At 36.1% G+C, this 12,817-nt stretch overlaps 1 protein-coding gene across 3 annotated transcripts in view; it reads left to right on the top strand.

Moving 5' to 3' along the window:
• The window catches only part of NKAIN2 (sodium/potassium transporting ATPase interacting 2), a 513,591-nt gene that overhangs the window by 226,496 nt on the left and 274,278 nt on the right, over nucleotides 1-12,817 (top strand). For 2 of the 3 annotated variants that reach the window (XM_090135834.1, XM_031610959.2), the window contains exon 2: nucleotides 6,538-6,675. The exons of the other annotated variant lie outside the window; for it this stretch is intronic. In XM_090135834.1, the coding sequence (XP_089991960.1) occupies nucleotides 6,538-6,675 (138 nt within the window). The remainder of the gene's footprint in view (nucleotides 1-6,537; nucleotides 6,676-12,817) is intronic. 3 annotated transcript variants of the gene reach the window in all.

Here is a 12,817-nt window from a genome sequence, read left to right as displayed (position 1 = left end):
AAAGAAAAAAGTCACCACCAACAACAAAATAAAAATGCAATCACTACACAATTCAATATAAAGTAAGAGACTTTTACTCCAATTTATTTTTCATCATTTATCTCTTTCTGCACTGGTGAGGCCTCACCTGGAGTACCGTGTCCAGATGTGGAGTCCTCAGTACAGGAGAGACACAGATCTGTTGGAGCGCATCTAGAGGAGGGCTACAGAAATGATTCACAGAATGGAACATCTCTCTTACAAGGACATGCTGAGAGAGTTGGGGCTATTCAGCCGGGAGAAGAGAAGGCTACGAGGTAACCTGTAGTAGCCTTTCAGCATCTAAAGGGGAGTTACAGGAAAGAGGGACAGACTCTTCAGCAAGGTTTTGTGGTGGTAGAACAAGGGGAAATGGCATCAAGCTCAAAGGAGTAGATTTAGGTTAGATATAAGGGAAAAATAATTTACAGTGAGTGTGGTGAGGCACTGGAACAGGTTGCCTAGTGATGTCCCTGTCGGCCTGTCCCTGGAGACTTTCAAGGAGAGGCTGGATCAGGCCCTGAGCAACCTGAGCTAGCTGTGGATGAGTTGGACTAAATGACCTTCAAAGGTACCTTCCAACTCTAAGGATGCTATGGTTCTATGAATTCCCCTTTTTGTTACCTTTTCACACAGAGGGTAACTCTTTTATGGAAATACTTAGAAGACAGGGTTTTGATGTTCTTACTGTTCAAGTCACTGTGCCTTCGTGTATGTATGGTGGAGTCTAAATACTTACAATTTGTAATTATAATAACCTGAAGATATGTTCAGTGCACAGCAAATCAGTTTTATTTAAACAAACTGTCAGTTTCACAAGCTCAGATTTAGCTAGATTCTTTCTTATATTCTTGTCATGAAGTGTTATTTAGATAACAGTTCTGCTTCTCATTACTGCAGAACTGAAAACCCACCAAAGAAAGATTGCATTTACCCTTATTTAATTATTGTTATGTTCAGTTAGAGAAGTCAGCAGAAGAGTCCTCAAATACAGTCTACCTATGCAGAGCCCTGTTGTACTCAGTAGGTCACTGCATAAATCCACTCTCACACAAAATGATGCAGGGATGTGGTCCCATACAGGATTTTTAAAAAACATGATTACCTTTCTTATCAAACCCAGAGAAGGCCTATTCCTTCTCTCAGCAGCATCAGGCAGATTAAGGACAGGGGCTTAGTATTATATTTGTGATTCCTTTAAGGAACCAGTGGACAAATGGAAACTAATTCCTTGTTGATTCTTACTTGAATTATCTGTACTTCTCATGGTTTTTATTAGATGTACTGAGAATATCATTGTGCCCATAGCTCTCGGCAGAACTCCATTTTAGTTTTGCCTTCCTTCTCACAAAATTGTTTAAATCTTTCTTTACCTGGTGCCTTACTGTAAAGGATTTTACTTGCATGCACAGACACACTTGCAGATGGTTTTTTTGCAGTAAAAAATGAACTTTGAAATGTTACTCTGTTTTTCTGCTGAGGAACTATTGGGAATTCATTGAATAACCAGTTCCTCTATCTCAGGATAGAATACTGAAATTAGAAATTTTGTTGTAAATCTAAATGAACTTCATTAAGATATGCTGTGAAGCATGCATTCTGCCTGAAATTGAGAAAGCAAGCAGAAAGCCTAGGCTTGTGTGTGGTTCACATAGGCTTTAGCATTGTAGAGCTCTTGTACACCAGAAGCCCAAAGAGCTTGTGCTTAGTAATGTGTTTTTACATTTATATGCCATAGAACCAAAAATTTAAAGAACCAAAGATTTAAAGTGTTACTGATGACTGCTTAGTTTCTGTAACTTGTTCTTCACCTGCCCTAGTTAAGAGATGAAGCACGATTGCTTAATTCTCCCTCAGAATGAGTTACATTAACACAGTTTTATTCTTTGGGTGAGAGCCTCATGCCGTGACTCAGCTGGTGAGTTCACTGTTTTAACATGATCCTACACAAGATCTTGCTGCACTAGGGGCCCATGCTGGCAAGCTTTTGTGCATGAAGGAAACTAAAGTGACCAAGTGCACTTTAGTTTACATCAGTGCAAACTTTTGGGTGTGTTCTTTTGTGAAGTCCTTGTGGTTAAGTTTCTTCTCAAGGAGCTTTCTAAGGAAAAGCACTTTGTCATTTTCCATTTTGGTATTTGTGTTATAAATCATCTTTTGACTGGTTTCTCCTTTGTGATTCCCGTCTGAAATTTTACTCCTATCATATACTTTAAGAATCATCTCAAAATGGTTTTCTTTATCCTCTGGAAATTCAATTCTTTATATCCCTCAGGGTCAGTAACACTGTTAACCTATTAACAGCCATCCTCAGACAGGAATTGGTAAATAGTTTGAGCTATTCCAACTTGACAGTGTACAGACTGATTTTATTTCATATATATTTTTGAAACAGCTAGCAGAAGTCTGGGAAAAATAATGAATTAGTAGAACTGGTTTGCACTTAAATCTTCTATAATTTATCAGTGATTAGATAAAATAATCTATCAATGGTATTTTATTTATTTGGAAATCTAAGACAGTTTGATGGATGTTTAATTTCTAAAATTAGGAACCGAGACTCCATAATCATACGTTTTGGGTTCAGTGAATTATTAAAATGGAATTGAATAAAAAATTTTCTTTTCTTCCCATAGTCTAATTTTTCATCCATCCATTTTTTCTCTTTTCTGTTCTCATTTTAAATTCTGGTTTCCAGAAGAATAAGAAAGAAAATGTGCAATTCTTTCTGTTCCTACAACTTTAAATATGAATATTTCTGTCAGTCTTTTTTTTTTTTTCTTTTCTTCATTGTATGCTTGAAACATTATTAAACATTTTCAGCTAATGGATCGTATTTGTAGAAGGAAATACAGTTGTTTAATCTTTTCAAGTTTTTAAAGTAAAAAAAAAGTCCTTTCAAAATCAGATCCATGTTTGGTATTTCTAAGTGAGGAAATCCCTCATGATTCTGGCACCTGTGGAAGAGGTGGAATCCACATAATACTGTTTTTAATAGATTTTGTCAGTACTTTGTCCTACTTTTTATTTTTCCCCTCCTAGAATCACAAGGATAGAGAGAATTACATTTTCTATGTAACGGTGTGTCACAGTTCTGGCCCAATTCATCCCAGTTCTGTGACTAATGGAGCAGAGGGACCCATGGACCCATGCCCTGGGACAGGGGGGAAAGGGGAATGAGAGGGAAAAGGTAGGGAGATGGGCCTAAAAACAAAGCAGCAACGACAAGCTAAGGGAGAAAATTAATTTACTAAATATGATAGTGGAATGCAAGATAACACAATACAATACAATATAATTGGAATTGAAGCTAATAAATCAAATAAATGAGAGAGAGTGTCCAGAACTGAAGACATTACTCTAATGCTGAAGGCAAGATGGCTAGGGAGCACACACCTCAGAGAAAAGCAGAAAAAGAAGGGGCAGTCTCATGTCTCCTGAGCAGTTTTACCTTTCCTTCTAAATGGAAAACAGAAGTGGAACAGTGAAGTGTTTTGAGAGATGTGGGTTGTCTTCACTTTCGTGAAAGGTACTGTGGAAGTATTGGTAATCCAAGGAACTGGAGCTTTAAGTATTTAACTCCCAGGCCTCTACATGATGTTATAATGTGGAATACCAATAACAAAGATCATAAACCCGTGATATTGCTTAAGTCCATATTGGTTTTCTGTATTTTTTTTTCTCTCCACCTTCATCTCTTACGAAATGGGAATGAAAATCCAGTTCTGTCCTAAATTTGCCATTTGATAAATCTGTGATACTTCTTGCTGTGGTAGTCTGAACTTCTGAGGAGCAGTAGCTGTATTTCATCAGCCTTTTATTCTACAAATCCTACCAGAATAGTCCCCACATGCAACTGGTGCCTTGAAATGACAGGAGGAAGTTTAATAGAAAGTATGCCTATCAAAATTATGAGGTAGATACATAGGCATGGAAGTGGTGCAGACACGTCTCCTAGTCCTGCTTAGTTGCTATGTACCCCCTGCTTTACATGTCTTGTTGACCATCAGCAGGACACAGCACATATGGACAGGCAGGCTACTGCAGTAGGTGCCCTCACCTGACATTTCAGCACAGCCACAGTGTGAGAGGAGTGGTTGCTTGGTACAGAAGCAATTGCTGGCCATCAAAAATAAGGATATATACTGACATATGGGAAGTGCAAATTTCATATTGGAACAGTCATTTAACCAATACAGCCCCTTAAAAAAGCTTTTCAGAAAATAATTTATTTCTCAGAGAAAAAGAAGAAATAAATAAATAAATAAGAAAGCAAAACAGCCTTATGCACGATAGCATAACTTCTTCTTAACCTAAAATTACAACAGGAATGTTAGGCTTTTAACTTTTTTTTTTTTTTTTTTTTTTTTTTTTTTAATGCAATGAACTACCCTGCTGCGATTTTCTCCTGTAGTTGAAATTCTTAGCTATATAATTTCTTATTTGTTGAATGGTTTCTTCATTCCTAATATTTTTTGCTTATTGAATTTCTACTGTTAAGTATATTAGATACTTGATCAGTCTAGACTCTTTTTGCTTCAGCCTTGCTTGGTGCTCAGAGTGAGTGTTTTCCCTTCGTTACCTGTTTAATGGTGCTTAAGGTGTAGCAAGTGTTTTGCTAATAGCTTTAAGGGACTTTACACAAACCTGCATAACACTTCTCTGTGCCACTTGTTTATCTTTTATATGTAAATGACTAAGTTGATAGTCAAGGAAATAATTTTTAATGATAAATTTAAAAGCACAAGGAGAGGTAGATTTCATGAAACTTGTAATGCAGCTTGATCTAGTTTTTGTTTCTTTTTCACTGTTTTCACTTTTAGAATATTGCGTCCTGGGGTTCTGTGAATGCTTCTATAACGTTTATTTGCTAGAGAGAGAGATGCAGGATAGCACAAATTACTCCATTAAGATCTCAGATGATGTAGTACCAGGATCTCTTTGTGTCAATATATCTGTAAAATAAAATGCTAGGCAAAATATTAACACTGGTTATAAGCTGGAAGTACTCTATGAAAGTAATTTTTGTTGTAAAGAGGAATTCAGTGGTTAACATGAATCCCTGAACTTTCAAATGGGCTCAAAATTCAAAATTATATGGCTTCCCCAGTGTTAATTTGAGAATCCCTATTTTAAAGTGCAACATATGCCAGTAAGCATTATATAACTAATGTTCTACATTTGCAATGCTGGTGCAAGTGTGGGCTGTCTTTTTAATTGCAAGTCTTCTTAGTTAATTTCAAAAATGAAATGTTGGTGTGACAGTAGACTGCGGCATGAAAGTTAAAAGATTCTTCCATAGCTATATCATGCAAGAAAAGTGCTGAACAGTGGTTAATTATTCATTTAGTACTTGATTTCAAAAGGTGTTATCTTTTAAATGAATAATGTGTGTGACAGATACATCTAAATCAAATAATTTATTGTATAATATAAACTGAGTAAATAATCTGCTGTCATTTAGTGAAACTTTGTGAAGAAACAGTCTCTTTTTATTTCTTCTGTGTGTTTTACTACTATTACATACATTTTCATAAAACTCATCTACTTAATTCTAATTAGTAAAATTACTGAAATAACTCAAATATCAAAGAAACTCAGTACCCTTTCTGGCTAAATTCACTTCAGCCTTCATTACCTTTTAATCTTCATATCAGGATTACTTACATCAAAACATGCAATTCTGCCTATGGTTTGTTATGCAATGCTATATTTTGCTATAATGTCTGAATACAAGGTATGGGACTTTTGATGTTTGAATTTAGAAATGAATTCTTATTATTAGAAATACAGTTTTTTTCCTATCTTCTGATCTATCTGCTTGGAATGGCATTAACTCAAAACAGCCATCAACAACTCAAGATTGAACCATAATTCATTTTCAAAAATGAAGTGTCAGGAGTTGTGAGTAACAGCTTATATTTGAGTTATTTGTGACAGTGAGAGAAGATAAACTAAAGTAATTATCAATAGAACCAGGTCAAAAAGTTGTATACATTTCAACAGATAGCTAGAAATAGAAGGAAGAGAAGGAAAAAAAATAAAAAGAGAAGAGAAAATAATGAAAGAAAATAGACAGGATTAAGCAGAAGGATGGATTTTGTAGATGGAAGAAAAGTAGCTGAGAAGAGATCATAAACCCAGCACATATTTTCAGCACCAGTACTCTAGGACATTATAGCATTTGCTGGTGTATATAACAAAATGATTTGTGTTTCTTCACCTGCAAACACAACATCCTAGGAAACGCTTTAGTATCTCAGTAAAATTGCCCACATTAATATTTTAGCTAACTGAATATAACTCCGTAATCTGTCAGTGAGAAATGCAGCTTTCATTAAAACAAGAAAGTGAAATATTGCAAACTCATTTCTTTGTGCTGCTGATACTGCTGACTGAATTTGTTCTTGTTTTTGTTTTTAACTTAGAGCAATTATCTTTCTATGGGATGGGACAGTGTCCCAGTAGATATTTTCTGGTGTGTTCTAATCTATTTATTCTTTTGCTTTTTAATCATAGGTTTCTGTGCTCGAGAGGCAAATATTTGACTTCCTTGGTTATCAGTGGGCACCCATCTTGGCAAATTTCATACACATTATTGTAGTCATACTTGGCTTATTTGGAACCATCCAGTATAGACCTCGTTACATAACAGGAGTGAGTATTTCATTTTATATATTTTTTTAATCTGCATATTTAATTAAAAAGTTCCAAACTGTACTGCTTATAGAAGAAATAGAACTCATTTTGATTTCACCTGCTTCTGTAATATTCTACATTCACTTATTACACTTCTGGATCATCTGTAGTAATTAAATGGTAACAACCTGCCACAGTTAAAAGTAAAGTAACAGGAAAATATGAACGTTGCAGAAGTGAATAAATTTTCTAGATTCACCTGACCTATGCAGTAGATCCATCACTTCTTATAGTATTTCATTATTCTTTACCAGGACTGCAGGAATGCCTACATGCTATATGTAGAAATAGTTCAAATTAGGAAATGAAGTATGAGAGTACAGTAAGAAACATTATGACAGTTGCAGACTGAGGGCTCTGGATAAAAATAAGAATTTAGATCTTTATGTTTTTTATCCATTTCTTTTCCTTATTTGACTATCTCTCACATGTGTTATTGTTGTACTCACTTGTACAATACAGCATTAATGAAATCTTTGTGTTATATTTCAGATTTATTTTTTTTCTCCCTGATGCGTAGGGCTCTAAAGACTGAGCAACAAATTTCAAAACCATTGTTTAGAACACCTTTTGTTAGAAATAGATTTGTATAATATTTATATCCAATTTATCTGCTAGTTCAGTTAACGCTTGCAGTACTTCTCATAGAAGACAACAGTCCAAAAGATTTGCTGCTGTACAACCATATTTTCAATGTGTAAATGAGTTAACTACACTGAATTTGTACCCACTTCTGCAAAGTCTATGTTCTGTCATAGTGTTCCTTTATATAACAGTAATCACTCAGGATGTAAAAAAGTTTTTTTTTCTTCTACCTCTGTTCTACCATCCATATTATAATAGTGCTATGTAGTAGCACTATTAATAATAGTTTATTAATTAAATTATTATTATTATTAATTAAACATTAATATTTGCATCTATATTTCTATTTATCTTATTTGCTATATGTAGATATTGTTTGCACAAATGCAATTATTTATTATACTCATGTAAATTACTGTAATCAAAGCATTTGTTGCAAACACTAAGAAATGTATTGCAAAGTCTGAAACATTTTGAATAATTTCTTCAATTCACAACCCTGGGAGAAAAGTAAATGTGAACTGGAATATTCTTCTTTCATTTCTAGTACTTTGGCTAGTCCAAAAATCTTGAGAATAAAAAAAAAAACAAACAACACAACAACCAAATTTCAAACAAATGCCAGTTAAATAAAAACAATAAAAAAACTCAGTCCCCAGACAATTGCCAGGTAAATGAAGATAAAATGCTTAGTTAAGCTAAAAAACCAAACCAAACCAAACCAAACCAAACCAAAAACATAACAACAACAAAATCAGGCTACATTTAAGTGTCCTTTTCAACAGGAATACAAAAAAATATCTGCTACAACAATGAGGGTATTTAAATGTGGAGGAATACCAGCTTTATCAATAGTTACTGCTGACATGTTTCTGGATGATACCATTAGTACCACACGATCATCCGAATTTTCACACACCTCTTTTCTTAAAGCTTTCCCTCAGCCTCACTATGCAGTCCAACTCGCCATGCAAGTTTTTCTCATCCTGTCACTGAATTGGATAGAACTGATCTAAGATCAATTTGTTTGTCTTACTCAGTATTTTAGAACAGAAACTTTCATGATCCATCCATCACTAGCTGAGTGAATACAGCAACAATTATGAAACTTTCATTTCTCGTTTAGTTAGCTCGATAGACAATTGCTTTGATTGTCTTCATGCCAAACTCTTTGGAGATTATCTAAAGTGAGAATGAGGGAAATGGTACTCATCACTGGAGGAAAAAATACTGGGACTACATTCTTTTCTTCATTTGTAATGAGCCCAGAATTGTCCATTCCTGAAACTAGACTAAACTCACTGGCATTAATCTGACATCACAGGACAGGTTATAAATTGAAAGACAAAAAAGTGAGATTGTGATAACAGCTTTTAAATCTACAGGAGTGCAGCTATTAGGCTTTCCAATGAGAGGATGCAGTCTTTCAAGTGATCCTGCAAGGGTCACTCTGTCTTGAGTGTACCCAGTAGGACTCCTAGTATACAGTCACATAAGTACATGAAATATAGTTTACTTCAGTGAGACTACAATAATGTCCTCTTTTACTGTGTAAGGTTCTAAAGGATATCATTAAAATATTTTCCAGGGATTAGGGACTCATGGATTAAAGGAGGGAGGAAACTTTCAAAGTGAGATTTAAAAAAATGACTCAGTGGCTTTGGAAAAGAGGAAGTAAGTTTTAAACAGATGGAATACTGCAAGTGAAAAAGTGTCTTTGAACTCAGAAGAGTCACAGGGAAGTTTAAAATTGGGTGAGAAGTAAATAGATGTCTGTGGTTCCAGATTTTGGAAAATAGTTCAAAAAATTTGGAATGTAGGAGTTGCAGTGCGCAAAGAGGACTGAACCACCCAGTCCTCTGTTCCCCACTGCTGGGGAAACAAAATGGTGAGCTGCAGGCAATCCAGGAGACTCCTGGAGTCTCTTGAGGATGACATTCTGATCCAAGTATTGGACACAGGCCAGAGGTGAAGTGGTATTGGACCTGGTGCTCACCATTGTGAAGGAGATCTTTAGGGAGGTTAAGATCAGAGGCAGCCCAATTGAATTTGTGATCTTGAGGAATACAGGTCTGTCAAAGAGAGGAGTTGGGACCTTGAGATTCAGGAAAGCGAACTTCCAGTTGTTTAAGGAATTATTGGATGAGATCCCTTAGGAAACTCCCCTTAGAAACAGAGGAACAGAACAGAGCTGCCAGCTTTTTACGGACACCTTTCTAAGAGTGCAAGAGCTACCCATCCCCTGGCATAAGAAATCAAGCAAAGGAGGCAGGAAACAAGCATAGTTGAGCAAGGACCTAATGATCAAACTTGATGAGAGATGAGAAAGAAATGTAAAAGCAGTGAAAGCAGGGGTGGGTGGCCTGGGAAAAATATAGAGATGTTGCCTGAATGTGCAGGGTTTGGATAGGAAAACCAAGGCACCAACGAAACAGAACTTGGCAAGAGATGAGAAAAATATCAAGAAGGATTTATTTAAATACACTGATCAAAAGAGACAGGCCAAGGAGAGTATACATTCCGTTGGTCTCCAAACTTGATGGATGAGAAGTTGAACATAAACCAGGAGTGTGCTCTTGCAGCCCAGAAGACCAACAGTATCCTGGGCTGCATCAAGAGAGGTGGCCAGCAGGGCAAGGGAGGTGATTGTTCCCTCTGCTGTGCCTCATCTGGAACAATTTATCCAGGCCCAGTGTATCAGGGGCCCAAAATGAGAAAAATGCAGAGCTGTTGGATCAGGTTCAGAGTAGGGCCACATAGACAATCAAAGGGCTAGAGCACCTCTTCTATGAAGAAAGGTTGAAGGAATTGGGCTTGTTTCACTTGCAGAAGTGAAGAATCTGAGGAGACCTCAGTACAGCTTTCCTATACTTGAAGAGAGCTTGTAAGTGGGAGAGAGACAAATTTTTTACATAGTTACGAAGAAATTCATTACTATGAGGATGTTGAGGCTCTGCAATAGATTGCCCAAATAAGTTGTGGATGCTCTATCACTGGATAGAGGCATTCATGGCCAGGTTAGATGAGGCCTTGAGCAGCTTCCATCTGGTGGATGGAAGCACTATCCATGGCAAGGGGGTTGGAACAAGATGATCTTTAAGGTCCCTTCCAACCTAAGTCATTCTATGATATTTTATATTCAGTTTTTACAGCTTTATGATTCTATAAAAAGTGAAAATAAATATATTGAGAAGGGTTAATGTAGGTTCAGAAAACACACTTATCTGTATTTGTAAACCTAAACCATTAACCAGTATGCTAATACTTGACTGAGAGGTAAAACATCTGCTCTAAGGGCAGAAATGAGTGAACAGAAATATATTTTCTAAAGATAATAAGTAAACCTTTTTTTCCTTGTGTAAATGATAATGATAAAAGAACTGCTTAGAAGCAGTTCTGAAGCTTTACGAGTAGAGATTTCAGGAGGAACAAAAACTGATCAGTAGAATAGACTTAAATGTGGCTTTTAGCATCATTGTCAGAAGATTGTGCAAGACAAATGCATAAGGGGTAATACCAATGCAAGTTACTAAGGATTCTGAAAACAAGCTGTGCTTTTTACACAGGGTAGAGGTCTGTTTGGAGGCTGTTTTTGCCAGTTCCTTCTCTACAGGGATTCCATCCTTATTGGTAGGCTCAGCACATCTTCCTCACTCTACTATGGTGTTGCAGAAATGCTAAGTCTGAAACAGTGTTTGAACACCTGTTGGGAAGACAGGGCCAACCCAGGGGAGCTCAGGTGCATGCAACTTGGTACTTTCCATCCCATGTGTCACAGAGTTAACTAGATCAATCTATGCCTGTGACAGGGATCTATTCCCCCCATCCCCCCCTCCCACCCCCACTGGCCCCACAAAATGGGAAGGAAGGAAGGGAGGAAAAAAACAGTGGCAACAATCTATGGAGGAAAACTTATTTTACTAACTATGATATTGCAATGCAAGATAACGCAATATAATGCAATCTAATTGAAATTGAGATTAATAAATCAAATAAGATAGAAGACAGAGAGTTCCTGAGACTGAGTCAAACCTGAAAAGCTTGCAACGGCTAGGAAGGCACCCTCCAGCACCCACTGCCAGGCAGTAAGAGACTGCCTCACCCAGAAGGGTCAGATCCCATGACTTCCGTAATGTATAGGGATAGGTACCTGGAATTGGGGCATTAACACTTTAATTCCAGTACATGATGTTTTGATGCGGAATACTGAAAACCAAAAAACATAAAACCATGACACCATGAGGGCATTAGATGTGGGTTATAAGAATAATGGAATGACACTGAATGCACATGTGTGTTCTGATACCTGCTTCATGGAAAAACATAGAAATCTCATTCTACTATTTTCTTAACTTTTCTGTAAAGCATTCTCAGAATTTACAAGGAGGACAAGAAGCCTCATTTACATTGAGTGTCATTGTCTTCTCTAGGAATTGACCTGACCTGTGAAGCCCAGTACCTTGCAGTACTCCAGTGTTGCAGTGGTATTACTGTAAAATTAAGTACTTTGTTTCTCCACTGCCATTTGTAGAAGATAAAGGAATATCTAATGGAGCTTGGCAGTGACATAAACAGATAAACTTGGAAATGAATTATGAAATATAAGAATTTGAAGACAGTGATGTTTGAGAGATAGGTATCTATCACTTCCACTGCTCCTTTGTATCTTTAGAAGCTGTTACTTCTTCTAGAATTAGTTTCAAGACAGTGAAAATATTATTTTTTTGTACAATTCTGTAGGTTTTATTGAGTAACCTTGTAGAAAAGCAATCAGGTGTGTTTGTAGTTTTTTGACTTGTATATTGCAGCTTATTATCTTCTATGTTTTTAAATGTTTTAAAATTTTTAAAAGCAGTACATGTCAGTGTGCATCTCTTAAAAGTACATGTCAGAATACTATCAAACAACATCCACCATGTTACAGAAAAGTATAAAGCAAGAAACAGCAGGAAAGCTGCAATTCTGGAGCCATGTTCCCTCAGTTGCTTTTTTGAAATTTAGAGATGGGCTTAGTATAGTTAATTATTGGCTAGATTTTTTGGTGAAATAACATCTCAGGATGCTGAATGTTGTAAGAGAATCAGATTTTTTTCTTCTTATTTTTCTCAATGAAAAAGTTACTTACCATAATTTAAAAAAGAGAGTCTTGTGTTTAATACCTGTAACGACACAAATCTGAAATTAATTTACCTTATTGACTTAATTCAGTTCTTCTTCAAGATACTTGTTTACTTCTTTTATTTAAAATTTAAAAATGCATGTAGGAATTTTATATATGGATGTATTCCTTAATAGGAGACAACGGACATGAAAGAGTATACAAAATACTTTGCCCAGCTTTTTCTGAGCCAGTGGTGATTTGTGGGCATATGTAATGATCTTCTGCTTAGCCATTTTGTGCTAATGCTCACTAATACTATATTAAGCTAAGGAAATGCAGACCTTGGGCATTTTAGTACCAACTTTATCTGTTGGCTATGACTGGAGACTGTGGATCAGAATAGTTATTCTGTTT

This window comes from Phasianus colchicus, chromosome 2 (assembly GCF_987193195.1).
Source record: "Phasianus colchicus chromosome 2, bPhaCol1.hap1.1, whole genome shotgun sequence".
In the NCBI taxonomy this organism is placed as follows: Eukaryota; Metazoa; Chordata; class Aves; order Galliformes; family Phasianidae; genus Phasianus; species Phasianus colchicus.
The sequence above is the reverse complement of the archived record's forward strand: the minus strand, read 5'-3'. Positions and strand labels throughout refer to the sequence as shown.